This window comes from Hemitrygon akajei, chromosome 18 (assembly GCF_048418815.1).
Source record: "Hemitrygon akajei chromosome 18, sHemAka1.3, whole genome shotgun sequence".
NCBI lineage: Eukaryota > Metazoa > Chordata > Chondrichthyes > Myliobatiformes > Dasyatidae > Hemitrygon > Hemitrygon akajei.
This window is the reverse complement of record NC_133141.1, coordinates 3,029,202-3,055,958: the sequence shown is the minus strand read 5'-3', so window position 1 is coordinate 3,055,958 and position 26,757 is coordinate 3,029,202. Positions and strand designations below refer to the sequence as shown.

At 39.7% G+C, this 26,757-nt stretch overlaps 1 protein-coding gene across 1 annotated transcript in view; it reads right to left on the bottom strand.

Moving 5' to 3' along the window:
- LOC140741028 (integrin alpha-8-like) overlaps positions 1-21,619 on the bottom strand; it is a 157,045-nt gene extending 135,426 nt beyond the window's left edge. Inside the window, exon 1 of the mRNA XM_073070660.1 lies at positions 21,396-21,619. Within this exon, the coding sequence (XP_072926761.1) occupies positions 21,396-21,586 (191 nt within the window). The 5' untranslated portion in view covers positions 21,587-21,619. The remainder of the gene's footprint in view (positions 1-21,395) is intronic.
- Between the last annotated feature and the right edge of the window lie 5,138 nt (positions 21,620-26,757).

The following is a 26,757-nucleotide window of genomic DNA, read 5'->3' as shown; positions in this document are numbered from 1 at the left end:
AGGCCGACTGTAATTTTGCTGAAAGATGTTACAATTTTTGATATATCATTTTGATATTATTTCCTGTTATAACTGATTCTGAGTGCTCCAACATTATTAAAATGTATCCTCTTTGGGGAAAATTCCAGCCTTCATTAATCAGAGATAAGTGGTGTGGTGTGGCAGCTGCTGGTTTTGTTGTGAACTTGCCATGTTTCATCTAGAAAGGCTGCTAACAAGGCATTACTAGCAGTATTGCAATTGATAAGATAAATGAACAGGTATAATGTTTTTTGTGTTCTTTATTTAATTGGGTTCTCTTTATCTATTTTCAGGACTTACATGAAGATCTGATTACATTTTAGGTCATATATATGCAGAAACAGAGCAAATTCGACAAGGGTTCACAAGCTTTCTAGCATCACTGTCATAGCCAAATGCTGAAATTGTGCTCCTTGGGAATTTAAGCAAACTTTTTGAACTTTGGGAAGCATTTGAGCAGTCTGTGTTGAATTATGAAATATTAAATTATTAAATAGCTTAACATCAACTCTGAATATTCTTTTAAATAGGCAAGAAGTTATGATGTTCTTAGCTTTTACAGTAACTGCCATATTTAACAAAGGTGAAATGTTGCACTGAAAGGCTCCTATTTATGCCAGTAAGATTTAAAAATTGCATGCTCTGTCAGTTATAACATTTCTGGGAACACACTAGAAAGATGGTGATTTGCCTATAGGTATTCCAAGGTCAATTTCCCAATGGCTGAAACTTTACCCTGAAGTGTAATCTAACATATCTTAAATTGTTTACCAAACATTTGTAAGTAAAAAGGTGCAACTGAACCAACCTCTAGGCAATACATTTAGAATTTTAAAGAATTAATTTGTATTTATAAATCATGTTTTTCTGATCTCAAACATTTTCAAACTGCTTAATAGTCACCTGTGTACCTTTGAAGCAAATCATGGTTAATTGTAATGCGTAGGAAAGCAACTCCTAATTTGTAAGTCTCACAAAAAAAAAGACATGAGGGATCAGATCATCTATCAAAAGATAATTTTTTACAGTGGAAAATGTTATTGCACTTTGGAGAGCTGGTAGGATCAGAGCTCAACATTTCATCTTTCATCATTGTTGGATCCCCTTGGTACTGAACTGAAGGGTCAGCCTAGATTTCATTTCTGTGGACAAGTTTCCACCTTTCCTTGAACTGATGTTATTGTCTGTAAAAACTGCAACCTTTTCTTTTGTCATATAATTGACCTCTTTAATCTTTCTTATTCTAGTCTGTGTTTGGGACAGTGTTCAGATTCAGAAAGTCTGAAATCTTTATGTCCAGTAATTCCATTTGGAGTGATTCCTGAACATCTGCTTCTAAAGGATTCTGCAGTCTGCAGGAGTTGTAATCCTCTGTAGAGACTATTATGTAAATGTAGTTTGAATACAAGATTAACTTTAATTTCTGGAGGTAGAACTTCATTTCCATGGTTTACTGTAAGAGTGATGAGAAGAGGTCTACCTCACTTTTTCCTGGTTCCATTTTCACAATAGAATGAATCCATGAACAATGTGCAATTATTTATGTTTTAATTTCTGCCATTTGTTCCATTTCTGGAATAGTGCACGGGGATTCTTGGCACGGCTGAAAGGAGGCTGCACTGATGAAAGTCATGTCTGCACCTCATGAAAAAGGGAACTTACAAATTTGGACCAGCAGTAGGCCACTCGGCCACTTGGCATCTCGAGCATGCTTGCTGTTCATAAAGATCCTGGCTTTCTCACCTTACCTTCAAATTCCCCACTTCTACTATTAACTATTCTGATCAAGAATCTATCTATGATCTCCCTCAATACTAAAACTGACCACACCCTTGAGTGAAAACTATTGCATAGCTTAAGAGATACCAAGAAGTACCAGATGCATGAGCAAGTGTCCTGTGTCTCGGACAGGGATACAAAGTGGTGACTGGGAGAGAAGCCACTGGTTGGAGGCCGGTGACTAGTGGTGTGCCTCAGTGATCTGTAATGGGTCCAGTGTTGTTTGTCATATACATTAATGATCTGGATGATGGGGTGGTAAATTGGATTAGTAAGTATGCAGATGATACTAAGATAGGTGGCGTTGTGGATAATGAAGTAGGTTTTCAAAGTTTGCAGAGAGATTTAGGCCAGTTAGAAGAGTGGGCTGAACGATGGCAGATGGAGTTTAATGCTGATAAGTGTGAGGTGCTACATTTTAGTAGGAATAATCCAAATAGGACATACATGGTAAATGGTAGGGCATTGAAGAATGGAGTAGAACAGAGTGATCTAGGAATAATGGTGCATAGTTCCCTGAAGGTGGAATCTCATGTGGATAGGGTGGTGAAGAAAGCTTCTAGTATGCTGGCCTTTATAAATCGGAGCATTGAGTATAGGAGTTGGGATGTAATGTTAAAATTGTACAAGGCGTTGGTAAGGCCGAATTTGGAGTATTGTGTACAGTTCTGGTCACCGAATTATAGGAAAGATGTCAACAAAATAGAGAGAGTACAGAGAAGATTTACTAGAATGTTACCTGGGTTTCAGCACCTAAGTTACAGGGAAAGAATGAACAAGTTAGATCTTTATTCTTTAGAGCGTAGAAGGTTGAGGGGGGACTTGATAGAGGTATTTAAAATTATGAGGGAGATAGATAGAGTTGACGTGGATAGGCTTTTTCCATTGAGAGTAGGGGAGATTCAAACAAGAGGACATGAGTTGAGAGTTAGGGGGCAAAAGTTTAAGGGTAACACAAGGGGGAATTTCTTTACTCAGAGAGTGATGTGGAATGAGCTTCCAGTAGAAGTGGTAGAGGCAGGTTCGGTATTGTCATTTAAAGTAAAATTGGATAGGTATATGGACAGGAAAGGAATGGAAGGTTATGGGCTGAGTGCGGGTCAGTGGGACTAGGTGAGAGTAAGCATTCGGCACAGACTAGAAGGGCCGAGATAGCCTGTTTCCGTGCTGTAATTGTTATATGGTTGTATGGTATAGGCTGGGTCCTGGGAAGTTCTTAGTCTGAGATAAAGTTGAAATGGTAGGAGTTAATCAGGGAAGGCGAGTTTAATTACCTCATATGTTTGGTTAACTCCAAGAAGACCACAACATGGAGAACTATGCTGGCTGGAGTCAGGGCCTCGTGCTTTGGCTCTTGGCAGGGTCACTCAGCTTCAAACAGGTCAACACAGAAACCCCTTTTTACAGGTTGCACTCTCTAGGTATTCAACTATGGCAGGAATACCTTCAATCAAATACTTTGCAACACAGTAGATATCATTCCTTCTTCTCCCATAGTAAGATGGTGAGTGAGCATTATTTGGAACAATGCAATGCATATGGTGAGCATGGGAGCTCTAATTTCCAAAAACTAAATAAATTGAGAAGTGTGTTCTCACAATTATAGGAAGTGACAATCGAGTAGTTCTTGGTCTAGAGTAGATCACATGTCAAGCAGATATTAGAACACTGATACAAGACCTCCTACTTCACACTCTATTTCCTCTCATCCTCAGTGTAATCAAACCCTGGTGCCTCTCTCACTTTAGAAATCCAAGATGCCTCATGTGCATACATCTTGGCCAACAGGAATACAGTGTCTGAGGAAAACAACTTCACGCACTGACATTCTCAGGTATTATCTCAGTTGGAATGATAATGGTAACAGTGGTCATTAAGCAAGGTGTGGTCTGGGTGTGAGCAAATTGTAGCCAAGCCTAGGAATAGCCAACTCTAGTGTCAACTCCTTTGAGTGCAAGGGTCACACTGGAGGAATCAGATGACAAATACAGTGAGTAAAACCTGCAGAGAAAAACTAATGTGCATATACTTTGTGGTAATTGGGGTATTATCCAGACTACCTGAGTAAGAGGTCCAAGGTATTGGAAGAGTATGGCTGTAACCCTACATCTGTCTTTCCACAGAGTCTGCAGCCTGTACTTACTGACCCTGTAATTATACGTGCAAACACTTTTCAACATTTGGGTTGGATTTATCTTGCTTTCCTAACATACTGCTTTGTCCCCAAGAAGGAGTAAGTTCCCTTTCACTCCTCGGGGACACTGCCTGGCCATGAGGAATTGAGCTGCAGACTGCGAGATGTGGCAGATATGAAGACATTCAGGACCAGGAGAAAAGATAGAGCATTCCAGGGAGGAATGGAGAACTCCCTGCAGTGTACGGTTTGCAAATTCTTATCCTCCAGATACAATAGCCCTTGGATATGAAGAGATGGAGACATAGGATGTGTACAGAAAGGAATATTGGGCATGTAGAGAAAGAAAGGTTGGATGTGTATAGATAGGAAGGTTTGGTGTTTAAAGACAGAAATGTTGGTCATGTGGAGATGGAAACACCAGATGTGTACATGAGACAGTAGAGATAAAAACATTGGGGAATAGTCACTTTGGAACCTTCCATCCCCTAATACTTTGGCCTCCTTTAGCAAGAAGCCTTTGAGCCTTCTTGCTCTGGCCCTGGTTATGCTAAAGTCCCCAGGTAAGTACGAGTAAAATAAAACTAAATCTACAGCAGGTTCACTCACTCATTTATCTGCCACCTTGGGAGCTCCAGTCCTAAGGGATCTGCTCTATATTCCCCACAAACCTGCAAATCATTAAGAAATGAAGCATGTGTAAATTCCTCCTGCTGCTTGGACCAGACTTGCTGTGCTTGGTCAGTACTGTGTGTTAGATTCTTACGTTCAGTCCAAGCTGAACAATAGGCATCAGATATGGATTGATGTTCTAATTGCACATTCTGTGCACTTCCTCCTTGTGTGAGATTCAGTCTAGGTAACAGAGAGGGGCATTTGGAACTGATATTGTGCATGTCGGACCCACACTGTTTAAACAACCCTTATGGCCTTCATTAATGTTTTCTCACATGGACAGACACTGTTTGCAATTTCGGCATTTACTGTTTATCACTGGGTTATGATCGGGCTTCAAACAACTGAGTGACTTACCACTAATTGTTAGCAATCACTTTAATGATTATAAGACCATAAGACTATAAGCTATAGGAGCAGAATTGGGCCATTTGGCCCATTGAGTCAGCTCCACCATTTCACCACAGCTGATCCATTGTCCCTCTCAGACCCAATCTCCTGCCTTCTCTCCATATCCCTTCATGCACTGATGAATCAATTATATGGGAATGGAGTTACATATACAGTGGCATGCAAAAGCTTGGGCACTCCTGGTCAAAATTTCTGTTACTGTGAATAGCTAAGTGAGTAAAAGATGACCTGATTATATACATTAATGATTTAGATGAAGGGATTAAAAGTAACATTAGCAAATTTGCAGATGACACAAAGCTGGGTGGCAGTGTGAAATATGAGGAGGATGTTAGGAGAAAGCAGGGTGACTTGGACAGGTTAGGTGAGTGGGCAGATGCATGGCAGATGCAGTTTAATGTGGATAAATGTGAGGTTATCCATTTTGGTGGCAAGAACAGGAAGGCAGATTACTATCTGAATGGTGTCAAGTTAGGGGAAGGGGCAGTACAATGAGATCTAGGTGTCCTTGTTCATCAGTCACTGAAAGTAAGCATGCAGGTACAGCAGGCAGTGAAGAAAGCTAATGGCATGTTGGCCTTCATAACAAGGGGAATTGAGTATAGGAGCAAAGAGGTCCTTCTGCAGTTGTACAGGGCCCTGGTGAGACCACACCTGAAGTATTGTGTTCAGTTTTGGTCTCCAAATTTGAGGAAGGACATTCTTGCTATTGAGGGAGTGCAGCATAGGTTCACGAGATTAATTCCCGGGATGGCGGGACTATCATATGTTGAAAGATTGGAGCGACTGGGCTTGTATACACTGGAATTTAGAAGGATGAGAGGGGATCTGATTGAGACATATAAGATTATTAAGGGATTGGACACGCTGGAGGCAGGAAGCATGTTCCCAATGTTGGGAGAGTCCAGAACCAGAGGCCACAGTTTAAGAATAAGGGGTAGGCCATTTAGAACGGAGTTGTGGAAAAACTTTTTCACCCAGAGAGTTGTGGATCTATGGAATGCTCTGCCTCAGAAGGCAGTGGAGGCCAATTCTCTGGATGCTTTCAAGAAAGAGTTAGATAGAGCTCTTAAAGATAGCGGAGTCAAGGGATATGGGGAGAAGGCAAGAACGGGGTACTGATTGTGGATGATCAGCCATGATCACAGTGAATGGTGGTGCTGGCTTGAAGGGCCAAATGGCCTACTCCTGCACCTATTGTCTATTGTCTATTGTTATATTGATTTCTAAAAGGCATAAAGTTAAAGATGACACATTTCTTTAATATTTTAAGGAAGATTACTTTTTTATTTCCATCTTTTACAGTTTCAAAATAACAAAAAAGGAAAAGGGCCCAAAGCAAAAGTTTGGGCACCCTGCATAGTCAGTACTTAGTAACACCCCCTTTGGCAAGTATCACAGCTTGTAAATGCTTTCTGTAGTCAGCTAAGAATCTTTCAATTCTTGTTTGGGGGATTTTCACCCATTCTTCCTTGCAAAAGGCTTCCAGTTCTAATGACTCTTCCATGAAGGTTATATTTGTGCAGGTGTCGCAGCACAGTAGAACAGTGCACCACCACTCCAGAGTCTGCTAAATCTTCCTGAAGGTCTTTTGCAGTCAAATAGGGGTTTTGATTTGCCTTTCTAGCAATCCTACAAGCAGTTCTCTCGGAAAGTTTTCTTGGTCTTCCAAACCTCAACTTGACCTCCACTGTTCCTGTTAACTGCCATTTCTTAATTACGTTACAAACTGAGGAAACAGCTACATGAAACTGCTTTGCTATCTTCTTAAAGCCTTCTTCTGCTTTGTGGGTATCATTTATTTTTATTTTCAGAGTGCTAGGCAGCTGCTTAGAGGAGCCCATGGCTGCTGATTGTTGGACAAGATTTGAGGAATCAGGGTATTTATAAAGCTTTGAAATTTGCATCACCTGGCCTTTCCTAATGATGACTGTGAACAAGCCATAGCCCTAACAAGCGAATTAAGGTCTGAGACCTTGGTAAAAGTTATCTGAAAGCTTGGGGACTTCCAGTTGGTAGCCACATGGAGTAGTCGCAAAGAATGGGTGCTCCGTCCTACTTTTTATCTCCACACTCCTTTTTCTCCCTTTTGTCACACCAAACTGTTGGACTTTTTGCTCTTCCCCCTGCCTGCGACTATGTTCGCTTCACAATGACCTCAAAGAGTACTAAATCCGGGAAAAAAGATGATTCAGCGGCTGGCTTGACAGTAGAGGCTATCTCCACGCTACTAGACCAACACCATGAGGCGTTACTGGCCGAATTTAAATCTTCTTTCAGCCTGCTGGAAATGAAACTCAAACAAATTCAATGCAAAGTGGAGGACCACAGCCAATGCCTACCCTCTCTCAAGCTTGCTACGGACGACCTGAGCCAGCGCGTCAGTGAGCTGGAAAACATCTGCTCCAGCTTACGTGAAAACAATATCAAGCTAACAGCTAAAGTTACTGACCTGGAGGGCCGGAGCAGACAGCAGAACCTACTCATCCTGGGCCTGTCAGAATCTATCGTAGGCGGGCATCCTACTGAATTTTTTTCCAGTCTGCTTTGTGAGATCTCATTAGAGATTGATAGAACCCATCGTTCACTAGCAGCTAAACCAGCCCCAGGACAGAGACCGCACCCGGTCATTCTTCGCCTGCACCGCTACCAGATTAAAGATCTCCTGGTTAGACAGGCCGGTGGAGAGGGAAGCTAGAATACCGCGGCCAGCAGGTTCCGGTTGTGGAGGACTACTGTCTTGAAGTTTTGAGCCTGCGAGCCAAGTACAGAGAAGTAATGATGGAGCTATACAACCAAGGACTCAGGCCTTCCCTACTAAACCCTGCACGGCTCTGCATCACACTTCTTAGTGGTGACAGGAAGTGGCTACGCTCGGTAGATGAAGCACGGAAGTGCATCAACGGCCTCCCCACTACACTGAATTCTTCATAAAATATTTTTCTACCATACCCTCTGCCAGGTAACGTTAGCAGTGCTTGGATAGCGAGGTCTGGTCTGACTTGGCCGGGTTAGATACTGACTACCATGATAGGTGGAATAATATACACTCAGACTGCTCGAGAGAGAGAGTATTTCCTTTTACCTCCAATTCAGTGAACTTTACAACCTTTTGTGGGAAGAGCACTGGGTAAAATCTGTTTATTTTTTATTTTTTTCAGATATCAGTTTATATTTCTGCTTTATGGTTCTTTTTCAGAGCCATGTTTAATAAACCTTGGGGGAATTGTTTTATCACTCACTAAGCACAATGTCAGTTTAGGAGTGTTGAATGCTTACTGTTTCCTTTAAATAACAATAATGGAGCAGTGACGTCATCGTCGAGAATGGCAGCTTAAGTCACTAGCTCCTCCGGAAAAACACGCATTAAGTCCCGTTAACCCATCACATATAATATTTTTCGAAAAATATTTGAACTGAAAAGAGGGGCAAGAATGGGGAGAAGAAATGGAAATAAAAAAAGCGACACTGCGGAGCCTGGGTCCGAGAGGAGTGCAGCGAGCGGCTCTCCTACCCGACCGCGTGCGAGCGAGGCGGCTGCTGGGCCTCATTCAGTCGAAGCGGCGAATATCTTCGAAATCCTGAAAGAAATAATAGAGGTCCAGAAAGATATGAAGCAGCAGCTCCGTGATATTAAGGCAGAGCTCACCAGCGTTAATCAAAAAATAGCAGTGGCAGAGACTGGCATTGAGAAGGTAGAGCATAAGAACATAAGAACATAAGAGATAGGAGCAGGAGTAGGCCAATCGGCCCCTCAAGCCTGTTCCGCCATTCAACAAGATCATGGCTGATCCAATCTTAACTCTAGTTTTCACCGAATCCCACAAGGCAACAGTGCCAACCAACAGGGCACCATGCCGCCCATTTTATTTTATTATTCATCCCGCCCAAACCCATGTGATCACCCAGGGGAAAAAAACCGAGATCGCGTTCAAAACGTGGAACGGATACTGAGCAAGACAATAAAAATAATACATCACCAAGAAGGTAAACTGCTTGATCTGGAGGGAAGATCACTGCGGAAAAATATCAGAATCTACAACATTCCCAAAGGAGCGGAGGGCCCGTCTATGACAGAGTTTGTCGGAAAGTTACTGCGGGACGCGCTGGATCTTCCCCCGGCTATGGAGCTGGAAGTTGAAAGAGCGCACCGCGCGTTAGTCCCAAAACCTACCCAGGATAGAAAGCCATGATCAATAATAATTAAATTCCTTTGGTACAGCATCAAGGCGGAGATTCTACGAAGGGCCTGGGGTAAGAAGAGAGTGTTTTTAGAGGATAAATTAATATATTTTGACCAAGATTAACCCCCCCCCCCGCAGTCCTCCAGAAATGCAAAGAATACTCTGAAGTAAAGCGAGTATTAAAGCAAAATAAGATTAGATTTCAAACTCCATACCCTGCAAAAATTCGAGTGTTTTATGACAACGGGACGCAGTTGTACCAGACAGTGGAAGAGGTGACTACAGACATGAAGGCCAGAGGGTTGCCCATCAGCATGACCAAAACGAGGGAAAGCCTGGCTGAGGAATTGTCCCGCTCAGCTTGGGAAATAGTGCGAGAAACGCAAAGGCAGGAGACGGGAGGAGGCCAAGAGAAGTATATCAGGAAGAGACCGGGAGTTTCCCAAAGACAGTCCTCACCCCCTTCAGAAGAGCCATAAGGTTTGGCTAACTTTAAAAATGTTGAGAAGCTAAACAGAAGCAAAAGTACATGGTGATATACCTATCTCGAGAAATACTTATTATCATGTGGATTTTATATTACTTAGTTGTTATTCTTTATTCGCTCACTTACTCCTTTTTCCCCACCAAAATGAGAATATATATATATGTGTGCATATATGTGTATGTGTGTAATGTGTGTGTGTATATATATATATATATATGTGTGCGTGTGTGTGTGTGTATGTGTGTGAAATCTTTTCTGTGTAATGGAATTGTTCACTGACTTTTATGAATACTGCAATGGGGGCCCTCAACTCACAAATAGGAGGGGTTATCCCCCAAAGCTAGATATTTCCTCTAGCTCAATGCAGGGTCATTTACTAGAGACCTCAGCCTTGGAATCACACGTTCGTTGCCATTTTTGTTATTATTCGAGTTTCTTGGTTCCTATTTGTTCAGGGAGTAGATCGATTAAGTTTTATTCTAATTTCAATGATACATTGACTGATAAATGCAGATGGCTAAGGACAAGGTAAAGTTCATTTCTTTTAATGTAAATGGGCTATTAAATCCAATCAAACGTAAGAGAATTTTATCCAAAATGAAAAAAGAACAAGCCCATGTAGTATATTTACAGGAAACTCATTTAAGTGATAATGAGCATAAAAAACTAAAGAGAATGGGCTTCACTAATCTGTTTTTCTCCTCATATAAATCAGGACATAGGAGAGGATTTGCTATTCCTATCTCAAGTAAGCTAAATTTTGAAAAAGTATTCGAAATGGCAGATAAAGAGGGCAGATATATTCTGGTAAGGGGGAATATAGACGGCAATTCAATTACTCTATTGAATATATATGCACTCCCGGGAAGTGATATTGGTTTCTTTCAGAAAATTACTGATATTATGGTAACGGAAACAGAAGGTCTCCTGATATGTGGGGGAGACTTAAATTTACAATTACAACCAAACTTAGACTCTTCCAATAGAAAAACCTATGAAACAAAATCTTTACTTAAGAAAGTTAATACACTTTTTGAGGATGTTGGTTTAATTGATATATGGAGGGACCTTTTCCCTGACAGAAGGGATTACACTCATTATTCTGCTCCACATTCTGTATATACAAAATAGACTATTTCATAACATTTGGAAAAGACAAAGACAAAACAAACACCTGTGGAATTGGGACAATAGATGTAAGTGACCATGCACCTATATATTTATCTGTTGATTTTGACCTACAACCAAAGAATACTATTCGGAAACTAAATTCAAGTCTACTCAATGATCCGTACTTTAAGGAACAAGTTAAAAAAGAAATTGGTGTCTACTTAGAATTTAATGATAATGGAGAGGTTTCACCTCCCATTTTATGGGATACTCTGAAGGCAGTCTTAAGAGGGAAAGTTATAGCGATATCTTCATATAAGAAAAAAATAAGGAATAAAACATTCGAGAAATTAAAAAAATAGGCTGAAGGAACTAGAGAAAAAACACAAATTGAATTTGGCACAGGATACATTAGGGGAAATTAAAAGAATTAGGAATGAAATAAATAATTTGGCTACGCAAGAAATCAGGAAAAACTTAATGTTTCTGAAACAGAGACATTATGAAAGTGGATCGAAATCTATGAAAATACTGGTGTGGAAACTGAAAAAAAAAGATAGCAGAAAATACAATTCATAGAACGAGGGACCCAAAAACGAAAATGATAAAAAATAAGCTAAGTGAAATTCAAGAAGCATTTGAAGTGTTTTACAAAATGCTATATTCCAAAGTTCCAGGGGGAAGCATAACCCAAATTGACACCTTCTTGAATTCTCTAGTTACCCTCTTTAAGCGAAGAACAAAATAGAAGGATGACTGCTGACATAACTGAAGTTGAATTAAAAGCTGCAATTAGTAGGCTTAAATTAAGCAAGTCACCAGGATCAGATGGGTATACGGCAGAGTGGTACAAAGAATTTAAAAATGAGTTAATTCCTGTTTTACTCCCCACACTGAACTGGGCTCTAAAAAAGGCACAAATGCCACCCAGTTGGAAGGAAGCGATACTCTCAGCTATACCGAAAGAAGGCAAGGATAAAATGGAATGCGGGTCATTTAGACCAATATCCGTTCTTAACATTAGTTTTTTTTAAGTTTTGTAGAACATAGAACATAGAACATAGAATAATACAGCACATTTTTTTTTTTTGTTTTGCTCCAGATTCCAGTACCTGCAGTCTCTTCAATTCCCTTGAAGAAATGCATCATAGAACATAGAATAGTACAGCACAGTACAGGCCCTTCGGCCCACAATGTTGTGCCGACCCTCAAACCCTGCCTCCCATATAACCCCCCACCTTAAATTCCTCCATATACCTGTCTAGTAGTCTCTTAAATTTCACTAGTGTATCTGCCTCCACCACTGACTCAGGCAGTGCATTTCACGCACCAACCACTCTCTGAGTGAAAAACCTTCCTCTAATATCCCCCTTGAACTTCCCTCCCCTTACCTTAAAGCCATGTCCTCTTGCACTGAGCAGTGGTGCCCTGGGAAAGAGGCACTGGCTGTCCACTCTGTCTATTCCTCTTAATATCTTGTACACCTCTATCATGTCTCCTCTCATCCTCCTCTCTAAAGAGTAAAGCCCTAGCTCCCTTAATCTCTGATCATAATCCATACTCTCTAAACCAGGCAGCATCCTGGTAAATCTCCTCTGTACCCTTTCCAATGCTTCCACATCCTTCCTATAGTGAGGCGACCAGAACTGGACACACTACTCCAAGTGTAGCCTAACCAGAGTTTTATAGAGCTGCATCATTACATCGCGACTCTTAAATTCTATCCCTCAACTTATGAAAGCTAACACCCCATAAGCTTTCTTAACTACCTTATCTACCTGTGAGGCAACTTTCAGGGATCTGTAGACATGTACCCCCAGATCCCTCTGCTCCTCCACACTACCAAGTATCCTCCCATTTACTTTGTACTCTGCACAAAGTACAAAGTAGATTTTCTTTAATGTAGATTATAGGTTATTTACCTCCATCATGGCCAAACGATTAGAGTAGTTTCTACCCATACTGATAAGTAATGATCAGACAGGTTTTATACAATGCCAGACTCAAGACAATATACAAAGGACACATCACATTATGGATCATATCCAAAAAAATAAAATCGAAGCGATAGTGATAAGCGTGGACGCTGAAAAAGCATTTGATTCGGTTAATTGGAATTTTCTTTACAGAGTTTTACATAGATTTGGTCTCCAAGACACAATTATTAAAACTATACAGACACTATATGACAATCCTACTGCTCAGATTAAAATCAATGGATATTTATCAAATAGTCTTACCCTAGAAAGGGGCACGAGACAGGGTTGTGCATGGTCACCACTACTCTTCGCTTTATCTCTGGAACCATTAGCTCAATACATCAGACAAAATGAAGATATCAGGGGAATTACTATTAAGGGGACAGAGCATAAATTGGCTTGTTATGCCAATGACATTTTGATCTATCTAGGGCAACCAACATACTCTTTACCTAAATTGATGCAATCCTTTGAACAATATGGTCAATTATCAGGATACAAGATCAACATAGATAAAACCCAATTACTTTCATATTACTATAGCCCACCAAGAGAAATTGAATGTTGATACCCCTTGGCACGGCCCACAGAGTCTTTCAAATATTTGGGCATCATTATACCAAAAGATTTGGCAAAATTATCAGAATGTAATTATCAGCCTTTATATTAAAAAATTAAGGAAGATGTGGCAAGATGGAGTCTGATTCCTTTTCTCGGTCTCAGTTCAAGGATTGAGTCTATTAAAATGAATATACTGCCCAGACTGTTATATCTCTTTCAGACCCTACCAATAGAGATTAATCAAAATCAATTCAATGAATGGAACAAGATGCTATCAAGGTATATTTGGCAGGGTTCGTCTCAAAACTTTGCAATTAGCAAAGGAAAAGGGGGGATGGGGCCTACCTTCTCTTAGCGATTATTATTTTGCAGCACAGTTGAGAGCTGTGATATGTTGGTGCAACCCATCATATGACGCTCAATGGAAAAGCATTGAGGAGCGGGTACTTCCCATCCCCATACAAGCAATTTTGGCTGATAACAACCTGCAAAGGTACATAAATACTATTGATAACCCATGGGTGAAATTGACTCTTAAAATATGGAAAACTTCTATAAAAGAATATAATCTAGAGGGAGATATTGCAATTCTTAAATGGTGTGCATATGACTCTGATTTTACACCAAATAAACTGGATGCTAGATTTAAGGACTGGACAGCTAAAGGAATAGCAGTTCTTTGCAACATAATGAAAGAAGGAACACTGTTCAGTTTTGAAATGCTTAAAGAGAAACACTTATTAGAAAAACAAGATTTTTATTGGTATTTACAGACCTGACGATATGTTAATAAGACGCTTAAAAAATGTAACCAAGGCAAATACATGCTTGATAGAGCTCTTTAGAAAAGCATATAATTCAGATAATGGTAGTAGAATCATTTCAAGCATGTATAAGGGGTTGTCAAATCTTAAAACACATTCGACTTCATACATTAAAACAAAATGGGAGAAGGAAGGAGGGATAATTATATCTGAGGAAGAATGGACAACAATATGGAGATATCAATGGAAGTGTACCAATTCACAGAAATGGAGGGACTTTGGATGGAAAAACTTGATAAGATATTTTATTACACCCTCTCAGAAATCCCATTATGATGGTAACCTCCCTGTTTGCTGGAGAAATTGTGGAAATCAAAATGCAAATCATTATCATATTTTTTGGGACTGCCCTGTTATCAAAAACTATTGGAGGGGGATACACAATGCCCTACAAGACATCTTTAAATGTGAAATACCCTTGGAGAGTAAGACCATATATTTTGGATATATACCTCAAGAATGGTTGAAAAGAGATAAATATTTAATGAATATCCTGTTGGTGGCTGGTAAAAAGACTCTTACTAGGAAATAGTTATCACAGGAGAGCCCAACTTTAAATACATGGATGGAAATTACAATGGACCTTTACAAAATGGAGAAGATAACAGCATCTGTTAATCATCAGGTGGAACAATTTGATTCATACCGGGAAAAATGGTTTAACTACATAATGCCTCATAGGCCTGATTTTATTCTCACAAATCAATGAATATGTTGTAAAACAAAGATCACTCCCTACTTGTACATAGTTCTTTCCTTTTGCTTGTTTTTTCTTTCCACTCTCTTCTATAAGTGTATACCCCAGATAAATACAGTGGAGATTTTGTGATATATATGATTATATGAGATATATATATATATATATACAATGGCTGAAAAACATCTTATGGAAATGTTTGTTTGATGAACTTCAATAAAAAAATAAATTACAAAAAAAAAACAATAATGGAGTTGAAGGTGACGCTACAAATGACAGGAAGTTGGACTGTTGGATGATTAAGAGCCTGCTGCGATGTTCTCTGGCAGCGGCCTTATTGTGAGTTGGGGGGTAGGTGGAGGGTACTCCAACGTCGGTTTTGTTTTAAGAACCCTTAGAAGTCCTTGTTATACAGGATTTATTTCTGCCCTGTTTCTCTTTGTTTTACATTTTTGCCTCAGAGCTAATACCCGAAATCTTGACACCGCTTATGCCTATCAACTTGTATCTTATTTAAAGGAGAATGGTTAGTCCATTAAACTTTGTGAGCTGGAATGTCAAGGGGCTGAATCATGCTGTTAAAAGAAGGAAGGTATTCTCACATCTCAAACAGCTTATTACAGCAATTGCATTTCTTCAAGAAATACACATTCGCAGTTCTGATAATTCCTGTCTTATGTCATGATGGGCGGGGCAGCACTTCCACTCCACTTTTCAGGCTAAAGCCAGGGGTGTCTCAATTCTCATTAACCAAAACATTCCCTTTGAGCTCCACAACACAATATCAGATACAAACAGCCGTTTTGTCATTGTCTCGGGGAAATTATATAATACATGGGTAGTGTTGGCTAACATATATGCTCCAAACTTGGATGATGTGGACTTCTTTTTTTAAATCTTTTTATTAATTTTCAAACAAAACATAAGAAAAAAACAACAAATACAGAGAGCTTGAGAATACATAATTAATAAGGTTGAAATGCAAATACAAACAGTTAATAACACAGATATAATAACCTCCCAGACTCATACTGTATTTACAAAAATAAAACCCCCCCAAAAAAACTAACAACAACTAACCTAACCGACATGGGCTATTGTATCATATCAAGTATACACAGTAGTGTCAATAACTCCACACCTCTATCCAAATAACTAAAGGTGATAAGAAAAAGGCTCGGGAAAGGTCAGTTTAACTCATATGAAAATATTGAATAAATGGTCTCCAGGTTTCTTCAAATTTGACCGAAGGGTCAAAAATGACACTTCTGATTTTTTCTAAACTCAGACAAGATATAGTTTGGGAAAACCATTGAAATGTAGTTGGGGGATTAATTTCTTTCCAGTTCAATAGAATGGATCTTCTAGCCATTAATGTAACAAATGCAATCATCCGCCAAGCTGAGGGGAATAAATAACTGTTATCCACCATTGGAAACCAAAAATTGCAGTAATAGGATGAGGTTGCAAATTAATACTCAAAATTGTTGAAATGATACCAAAAATATCTTTCCAGTATTTTTGCAAGCAAAGGCAAGACCAAAACATGTGGGTCAATGAGGCTACTTCAGAATGGCACCTGTCACAGACTGGATTAACATGAGAATAAAATTGAGTGAGTTTGTCCTTGGACATATGGGCCCTGTGTACCACCTTGAATAGTATTAGGGCGTATTTGGTACATATAGAAGAGGAGTTAACTAACTGTAAAATTTTCTCCCATTGCTCTGTAGGTAAGGAAAATTGAAGTTCTTTTTCCCATTCACTTTTAATTTTATCTGACATCCCTGGCTGTATTTTCATGATCATATTATAAATAATGGTTATTAAACCCTTCTGATAGGGATTTAAACCTAGAATTTTTTTCCATATGTCAATTGGGAATAAATTCAGAAAGGACTGTAACATATTATTCAAAAAATTTCTAATTTGTAAATATCTAAAGAAATGGGCTCTAGGCAAATTATATTTATTAGCTGTTCAAAGGACATGAAACAATTATCTAAGAATAAGTCACGAAAACATGTTATACCCCTCATTTTCCATAGCACAAAGGCTTGGTCCATAACAGAAGGCTGAAAAAGGAAGTTAGATATAATAAGGCTTGATAAAATGAACTTACTCAAACCAAAAAATTTATGGAATTGAAACCATATTCCATATATTTAATGTATATTTAACTATAGGATTAGTCATTAGTTTATTCAGTTTAGAGAAGACAAAGGGAAGTGAAGATCCTAAGATAGAGACCAATGAAAAACCTTGTACTGATTTACACTCCAGATTTATCCATTGTGGGCATTGTATTGCCACCGAGTCCTGTGTCCAAAATATTAAATATTGGATATTAACTGCCCAATAATATAAAGTCTTAGGTTTGGCAAAGCCAAACCACCTTCCTTCTTAGACATCTGTAAATATTTTTTACTTAATCTAGGATTTTTATTCCGCCATACATACAAAGATATTTTAGAGTCAATAATATTAAAGAAGGATTGAATAATATCAAAGAAGATGTGGAGTTCTTTGAACATTTTTTTTCTGTGCTGCCTGATCTCAGTTCATACTAGGTGGAGACTTCAACTGTTGATTAGATCCAGTGCTGGATCAATCGTTTCCTATTCCCAGAGTACTAAGCAAATCAGCCTCATTAATTCAATCCTTCCTCTCCAACTATGGCATCTCTGATGTATGGCGCTTTCTCCAACCAAATAAGAGAGAATATTCTTTCTTCTCACACGTCCATCACACCTTTTCCAGAATTGACTACTTTCTAATTGATAATCAGCTGATTCAATCGGTCCTTTCCTGTGTTTACTAGAGCTTAGTGATATCAGACCACACCCTGGTTGTCCTGTCCATAACTCTTCCTGGCCTTCCTCAAATAAATAAGCATTGGCGTTTCAATTCAACCTTACTGTCAGATAATGATTTTGTAAAATTTATGGAGGACCAGATAATCTTTCCTTAATACCAATCTGACACCTGAAACCTCAAGCCTGGTTGTTTGGGACGCTTTGAAAGCATACCTCAGGGGTCAAATAATTTCCTACACTGCAAAGGAATTATAAGCATCTTCTTGGAGAAAATTTCATTAATTTGTTAAATCATACAAAACAGAGCCTAGCACAGTGGTTACCCCGTCCATGTCCCTGATGGGCTGAATTAATGTTGTCAAAATGAACATCCTTTCTAAATTCTTATACCTTTTTCAATCCATACCAACTTTCATTCCGAAAGCTTTCTTTGACTCGCTAGACTCAGTCATATCATCCTACTTATAGAAGGGCAAGCATCCCCAACTGAATAAAGTCCATCTTCAAAAATCTAAAAGTGTTGGGGGCATGGCGCTGCCCAATTTCTGTTTATATTACTGGGCAGCTAACATACGCTATCTCATCTTTTGGTCTCATTTTTACAACCAATTTTTACAACCAATATTGACTGCCCAATATGGGTGGCAATGGAGCTAAACTCTATGAAGAATTTTTCCAACTCCGCACTTGGATCCGCACTCCCTTTTCTTACGCCTAAACCAATTGTTATCAGGCACACCCTGAGAGTATGGGCTCAGTTTAGAAAGCATAGTGGTCTCCATGGCTTCTCTCTTTCAAGTCTTATTCTATATAATCATCTCTTCCAGCCTTCTATACATGATCCAACATTTCAAGACTGGTACAGAAGGGCATCGGGTGCTTTAAAGATCTTTTTTCTAGACAACTGCTTTGCATCATTTGAACAACTGTCTGCAAAGTTTAACTACCCAACACTCAGTTCTTCAGATATTTGCAAATTAGACATTTTATTAGTCCTTTGATATTAAGCTTCCCTGAGGCACCCGATACAAATGTCGTTGATATATTTCTCTGCATGAATCCATTGCGCAAAGGTCTAATATTACTATTTGCGACAAGCTAGCGGTTCTGAGGTGAGCCCCTCCCCCCACAAAATTAAAACTGCCTGGGAGCAAGATTTAAATTTCTCACTGTCAGATGATGTATGGGAGTCAGTTCTCAAGTTAGTTAACTCAACCTCTTTATGTGCCCACAGGGTTGTACACAGGGCCCATATGTCTAAAACTACCGTAAATGATCTCGCATTTACCCAGATGTTGACCCCTGCTGTGACAAATGAAAAAGGGGTGAGGCTTCCCTTATTCATATGTACTGGGCATGCCGTGGCTTGGAAAAATACTGGAAAGATGTCTTCCAAACTCTATCCCAAATACTTAATTACTATTTGGAACCTAACCCTTTGATTGCTCTTTTTGGCACCGCCGGAGAGGGGGACATGCACCTTAGTCCAACCAAACGTCGCACACTGTCTTTTGCCTCTCTTTTGGCCAGGTGCACAGTCTTGCTCAGGTGGAGGGATGTTGCCCCGCCCACCCACGCTCAGTGGCTCAGGGACATCATGTCCAGTCTGTACCTTGAGAAGATCATTATTCAATTCTCAACTCAGACATAAAGTTCCAAAAGGTGTGGGGACCCTTTCTTGAATATTTTCAGAATTCCCAGCCAAACTAAAGGTCCACCCTTTCTTCCTTTCCTCTGCACATAAATCCCTGGCCTCCAGCATTTTCCAGTAAAATTCTATGGACTCAGATTTGTAAACATACAACAGTCTATGTATTAGGAAAATACACCTTCTCTATACCAATGCAGCTCTGTGGGGACAAAGGTTCTGTTTAACCCTTTTTGCTAATGCAGTGATGGCTTGGAGATGGGAATAGGGAGGGGTGGGTCGGGGCAGGGAGGTAACCAAAGCATGATTGTACCATGGGTGCATCCCTTTCATAGATGTGAATTGTACATTTGATACATGTGTTATGCACTACACAAACCTCCTTTATACTATGCTCTCTTTATTTAAAAAAAAATAAAAATATTGTTGAGAAAAAAAAGTTATCTGAGAGCTCCAATCTCTTGGGGTGCCCAAACTTTTGCATGGTGCTCCTTTCCTTTTTTTTCACTCTAAAATTGTACGAAACAAAAATAATACACTAATCTTGCTTAAAATGTTGAAAAGAATGTTTCATCTTTAACTTTATGACTTTTGGAGATCAGTTCATCTTCTACTCACTATTCACAGTAACAGAAATTTTGACCAGGGGTGCCCAAGCTTCTGCATGCCACTGTAAATAGTCAACGTTGTAATGATGGCAGGTTTCTCCCTGCTGAAGAAGGCTACTTTATAGCAATCCAGCATAGGACATCGAACAGTACAGCACAATATGCACTCTTCGGCCCACAATGTTGGGCCGACCTGTATGAACCTACTCCACAATCAACCTAATTCTTCCCTCCTACGTTGCCCATAACATTCCATTTTTCTTACATCTAGGTGCCTATCTAAGAGTCTTTTAAATGTTCCTATTGTATCAACATCTGCTACCACCATTGGCAGTGGGACTCAGGCACCCACCACTCTCTGTGTTAAAAACCTACCTCTGACGTCTCCCTTAAACTTTCCTCCCCTCGCCTTCAATTGATATTCTCTGGTATTGGCCATTGTCAGCCTTTCACAGTCATTGTTACTGATCTCAAATTTTTATTTTCTTAATCTATCATTGTGCAAATTGAACTCAAAATGCCTGCATTATTTCTTCAACCCCCTGCATAACTAGTCCAGTAACATAACATAACTCTCTCAAATGTAACAAATTAAATTCCTGTGCTGTAAGTAATGGGTGTGGAACCTACACTCTGTTATCAGTCAATGTGTCACACATGGGAATGGTAGTTATGCTACTTTGCTATTACACTAAACATTGCATTTCCTGTGTATATCTGATTTGCAAGGGAGTCACAGTGTGAGATAAGTTCAAAACTCACAAGGGTGGAAGGAATGGCAGAGTCCAAAACGAGAAGGTGAAGAAAAGCGATGTAACAACACTTCGCTGACTTGATGTCAGATACTACGATAACTGTTTAGACTTTACTCTCTCATCAGACTGATAATTACACATGAAGTTTTTTTTTATAAAGTCAAGTCACTGCATGTACTGACCAAGTTATCACAAAACGAGATTGTTTAATCACAGTCATGCCCATCACAAATTGTAGTTCCCTTTTCTGTTCGAGGCTTCATTGGTCACAAAGCTGATGTTTTTCTTTTGAGCTGGATTTATTTGGCTACCGTTCCTCTTGTTTTCAACCTTTGGAAAAGCCTGAATAAACTGTGTATCCACTGCTTCACTCATCCCCATCTATCCAACTCAGCTACTTAGTCTTTTTCTGCCCCTTGTATGTTCCCTCCCGGTGTATATTACCCTAATCAATGTATTTTTTGAGAAGGTAAAACACACTAAAGTATTTTTTTTACTTATTAGAAACATCACCTCTTGTAAAGAAGGAAGGCAATTTTATTGTCACCTTCTATAAGCTCAGCAATATCCCCTTTCCCCCGGAGTAAAGCAAACATAGTCCTGTGGGCAATAATATGCCTGAACATCACACCACTAACTGCTGTGCTGTTGCAAAAGACAGTAGTTGCAAAGCCATATTCATTGAGAACTGGAACAAAATACTCACGTGCCAGCCTCAGGCATGTAGAACTCAACAGAAAATCCAAAATTACTTCCTTTAGGTCCTGTGTAAATGACTGGATTCTCAGCGTCGAGATTGAATGCACAAAGTTGTGAAAGTAGACATGAAAAAAATACCAGAGTTCCCATTAAATGCCAAGAATGCAGGGCCACAACTGCACTGGGACAGAGCTGCATTTTTACATTCCAAACATGAGCCCAAGCTCTACTCTGAAAAAAATGTACTTTGTGTTTTAAGGTCACTTCCCTAAACAGGAAAGGGAATTACATTTTGCGGCTGGCATGACTGTGGTTAAACAAACATGGTCAGTGCATGCAGTGACTTGACTTTAAAAAAAGAAAAAAAGTTACTGTTCAGTTGTGGATGGGTGACTATACATGCAACCCTTCCCTCACTTTCCCATTCATGAGACTTTCCTGCTCTACATCCTTGCTGTAGTTTTGAAAGTGCTATCGAATTAATCCCACTACCACTCTCTTTCACCGTAACCCTCCTTTTCAACATCTATATTTAATATATTCAAATCCTTTTGAAAGTTACTATTCAGCCTGTTTTTACATTTCATTTCAGACTATACAGTGGTGCTAGAAAGTTGTGAACCCTGTAGAATTTTCTCTATTTCTGCATAAATAAGATCTAAAATGTGATCAGATCTTCATGTAAGGCCCAAAACTAGACAAAGAGAACCCAATTAAATAAATAACACAAATACATTATATTTGCTCATTTATTTATTGAGAAAAATGATCCAATATTACATGTATTTGTTGGAAAAAGTATGTGAAACTTTGCTTTCAGTAACTGCTGTGACCCTCCCACCACTTGTGTAGCAATAACATCAACTAAACATTTCCAGTAACCGTTGATTAGTCCTGCACATCAGCTTGGAGGAATTTTAGGCCATTTCTCCTTACAAAACTGCTTCATCTCTGGGATGTCGGTGGGCTTCCTTGCATGAACTGCTTACTTCAGGTCCTTCCACAACATTTCTATAGGATTAGGGTCAGGACTTTTACTTAACCATTCCAAATCACAAATTTTCTATTTAATCCATTCTGTTGTTGATTTATTCTTGTCTTTCGGATCATTGTCTTGTTGCATTATCCAACTTCTATTCAGCTTCAGGTGACGGACCGCTACCCTGACATTCTCCTGCAAAATGTCTTGATACAATTGTGAATTCATTGTTCCCTAAGCGATTGCAAGCTGTCCTGGGCCTGAGGCAGCAAAGCAGCCCCGAACCATGATGATCCTTCCATCGTGCTTCACAGTTGGGATGAGGTTTTGGTGTCGGTGTGCAGTGCCCTTTTCCCTCCAAACATAGCACTGTGCATTTCTGCCAAAAAGTTCAATTTTTTTCTCATCTGTCCGCAGAACATTGTCCCAGAAGCATTGTAAAACATCCAGGTGACCTTTTGCAAACTTGAGACATGCAGCAACGTTTTTTTTTGGAGAGAAGTGGTTTTCTCTCTGGTGTCCTTTCATGAACACCATTCTTGTTCAGTATTTTTCTTATAGCAGACACATGAACAGAGATTTCTAGAAGAAGGGTCTCGGCCCGAAACGTTGACTGCTCATTTCAACGGATGTTGCCCGACCTGCTGAGTTCATCCAGCTTTTGTACGTAGAGAGCTCTAGAGATCTCTGCAGGTCTTTTGCTGTTACCCTTGGGTTCTTTTTCACCTCCTTCAGCATTACACGTTGTGCTCTTGGTGTGATCTTGGCAGGACACTCATTCCTAGGGAGAGTAGCAACAGTACTGAGTTTCCTCCACTTGTAGACATTTCTCCTACTGTGGGCTGATGAACACTCAAGGTGTTTCAGCTTCATACGTCTCTGCAGTTCTTCTAAGGTCCGCTGAAATTTGTTTTGATTGAGGCATGGTGCACATAAACAGATCTTTCTGGAGAAGAGCAGGCACACTTTTAATATAGGGCAGGGCATCTCTACAATCTCATCCCACCTGACTCCAAAGAGCTGTTATAGAAGGCTTTTTCCAGAGGTTTTTCCCAGAGGTTCACATGCTTTTTCCAACAAATTCATGTGATATTGGATCATGTTTTTAATAAATAAATAAACAACCATAATGTTTTTGTGTTATTTATTTAATTGGGTTCTCTTTAACTAGTTTTAGGACTTGCATGAAAATCTGATCACATTTTGGGTCATATTTATGCAGAAGTAGAGAAAATTCCACAGGGTTCACAAACTTTCTAGTGCCATTGTATATATGACCTCATGATGGAAAATCACCTCATTTTCCCTTTAATTTCCTTGCCAATTATTTTAAATTTGTCCTCAATGACCTTCACTGTTGTAGGGACGATTACCCAGTTAGTTTAGTCCCTTCCTAGACTACTATCCCTGGTGTCAGTCTATGCAGATACAGTACACTTAAAGAACTTGTCTGCATTCTTGAAGAATAGTGTTTGAATGTGCGAGGGAGGGCTTTGGGGGTTAGGAATTTGATGTTTGGTGGGATTTGTTAGTTTTTTTGTGAGGGTGGGGGTTGGGGTTGATGATTGTCTTGTCGTTTGCAAGATTTTTTTTGTGCATGGCAGGGATTGATGTTTTTCTTTTAATGACTTCCATGATTTCCTTGGTCTTGTGGAGACGATGAATCTCAGAGTTGTATACTACATACATACTTTGATAATAAATGAGACTTTGAATTAAGCTCAATAATGCAGCTGAGATCCCACCGGTAACATAGAAGTTTGGCATTTTGTATTGAAACTGAGTAAAACTACTCAACTTCTCATCTATAACTTCCCTTTTATTTTAAAGTACCTAAATTTGGCATTCACACTTACTTAAAATACAGAATTGTAGATAGAACCATAGAACATTACAGCACAGAAACAGGCCTTTTGGCCCTTCTTGGCTGTGCCAAACCATTTTTCTGCCTAGTCCCACTGACCTGCACCTGGACCATATCCCTCCCTACACCTCTCATCCATGTACCTGTCCAAGTTTTTCTTAGATGTTAAAAGTGAGCCCGCATTTACCACTTGATCTGGCAACTCATTCCACACTCCCACCACTCTCTTTGTGAAGAAGCCCCCCCCACAATGCCCCCTTTAAACCTTTCCCCCTTCACCCTTAACCCATGACCTCTGTTTTTTTCTCTCCCCTAGCCTCAGTGGAAAAAGCCTGCTTGCATTCACCCTATCTATACCCATCATAATTTTATACACCTCTATCAAATCACCCCTCATTCTCCTACGCTCCAGGGAATAAAGTCCTAACCTATTCAACCTTTCTCTGTAACTCAGTTTCTCAAGTCCTGGCAACATCCTTGTAAACCTTCTCTGCACTCTTTCAACCTTATTAATATCCTTCCTGTAATTAGGTGACCAAAACTACACCCAATACTCCAAATTCGGCCTCACCAATGTCTTATACAACCTCACCATAACATTCCAACTCTTATACTCAATACTTTGATTATAAAGGCCAATGTACCAAAAGCTCTCTTTATGACCCTATCCACTTGTGATGCCACTTTTAGGGAATTATGTATCTGTACTCCCAGATCCCTCTGTTCTACCGCACTCCTCAGTGCCCTACCATTTACCTTGTATGTTCTACCTTAGTTTGTCCTTCCAAAGTGCAATACCTCACACTTGTCTGTATTAAACTCCATCTGCCATTTTTCAGCCCATTTTTCCAGCTGGTCCAAATCCCTCTGCAAGCTTTGAAAACCTTCCTCACTGTCCACTACACCTCCAATCTTTGTATCATCAGCAAATTTGCTGATCCAATTTGCCACATTATCATCCAGATCATTGATATAGATGACAAATAGCAATGGACCCAGCACTGATCCCTGTGGCACACTGCTAGTCACAGGCCTCCACTCAGAGAAGCAATCCTCCACTACCACTCTCTGGCTTCTCCCATTGAGCCAATGTCTAATCCAATTTATTACCTCACCATGTATACCTAGCGACTGAATTTTCCTAACTAACCTCCCATGCGAGACCTTGTCAAAGGCCTTACTGAAGTCTATGTAGACAACATCCACTGCCTTCCCTTCATCCACTTTCCTGGTAACTTCCTCGAAAAACTCTAATAGATTGGTTAAACATGACCTACCACGCACAAAGCCATGCTGACTTTTTCTAATATGTCCCTGTCTATCCAAATACTTGTAGATCCTATCTCTTAGTATTCCTTCCAATAATTTACCTACTACCGATGTCAAACTTACCAGTCTATAATTTCCCGGCTTACTTTTTGAGCCTTTTTAAACAATGGAACTACATGAGCTATCCTCCAATCCTCTGGCACCTGACCCGTGGATATCGACATTTTAAATATTTCTGCCAGGGCCCCTGCAATTTCAACACTAGTCTCCTTCAAGGTCTGAGGGAATACCCTGTCAGGTCCTGGGGATTTATCTACTCTGATTTGCCTCAAGACAGCAAGCACCTCCTCTTCTTTAATCTGTATAAGTTCCATGACCTCCCTACTTGTTTGCCTTGTTTCCATAGACTCCATTCCAGTTTCCTTAGTAAATAAAGATGCAAAAAAAACCATTTAATATCTCTCCCATTTGTTTTGGTTCCATACATAGCCGACCACTCTGATCTTCAAGAGGACCAATTTTATCCCTTACTATCCTTTTGCTCTTAACATACCTGTAGAAGCTCTTAGGATTATCCTTCACCCTGACTGCCAAAGCAACCTCATGTCTTCTTTTAGCCCTCCTGATTTCTTACTTAAGTATTTTCTTAATCTTTTTATACTCCTCAAGCATTTTATTTCCTCCCTGTTACCTATACATTTTATACAGCTCTCTCTTCTTCTTTATCAGAGTTCCAATATCCCTCTAGAACCAAGGTTCCTTATTCTTATTCATTTTGCCTTTAACCCTGACAGGAACATACAAACTCTGCACTCTCAAAATTTCTCCTTTGAAGGCCTCCCACTTACCAATCACATCCTTGCCAGAGAACAACCTGTCCCAATCTATGCTTTTTAGATCCTTTCTCATTTCTTCAAATTTGGCCTTTTTCCAGTTTAGTACTTCAACCCGAGGACCAGATCTATCTTTATCCATGATCAAGTTGAAACTAATGACGTTATGATCACTGGAACCAAAGTGTTCCCCTACACACACTTCCGTCACCTGCCCTAACTCATTTCCTAATAGGAGATCTAATATTGCATCCTCCCTAGTTGGTACATCTATATATTGATTTAGAAAACTTTCCTGAACACATTTCACAAACTCTAACCCATCTAGACCTTTAACAGTATGGGAGTCCCAATCAATGTGTAGAAAATTAAAATCCCTTACAATCACAACTTTCTGTCTCTTGTAGTTGTCTGCCATCTCTCT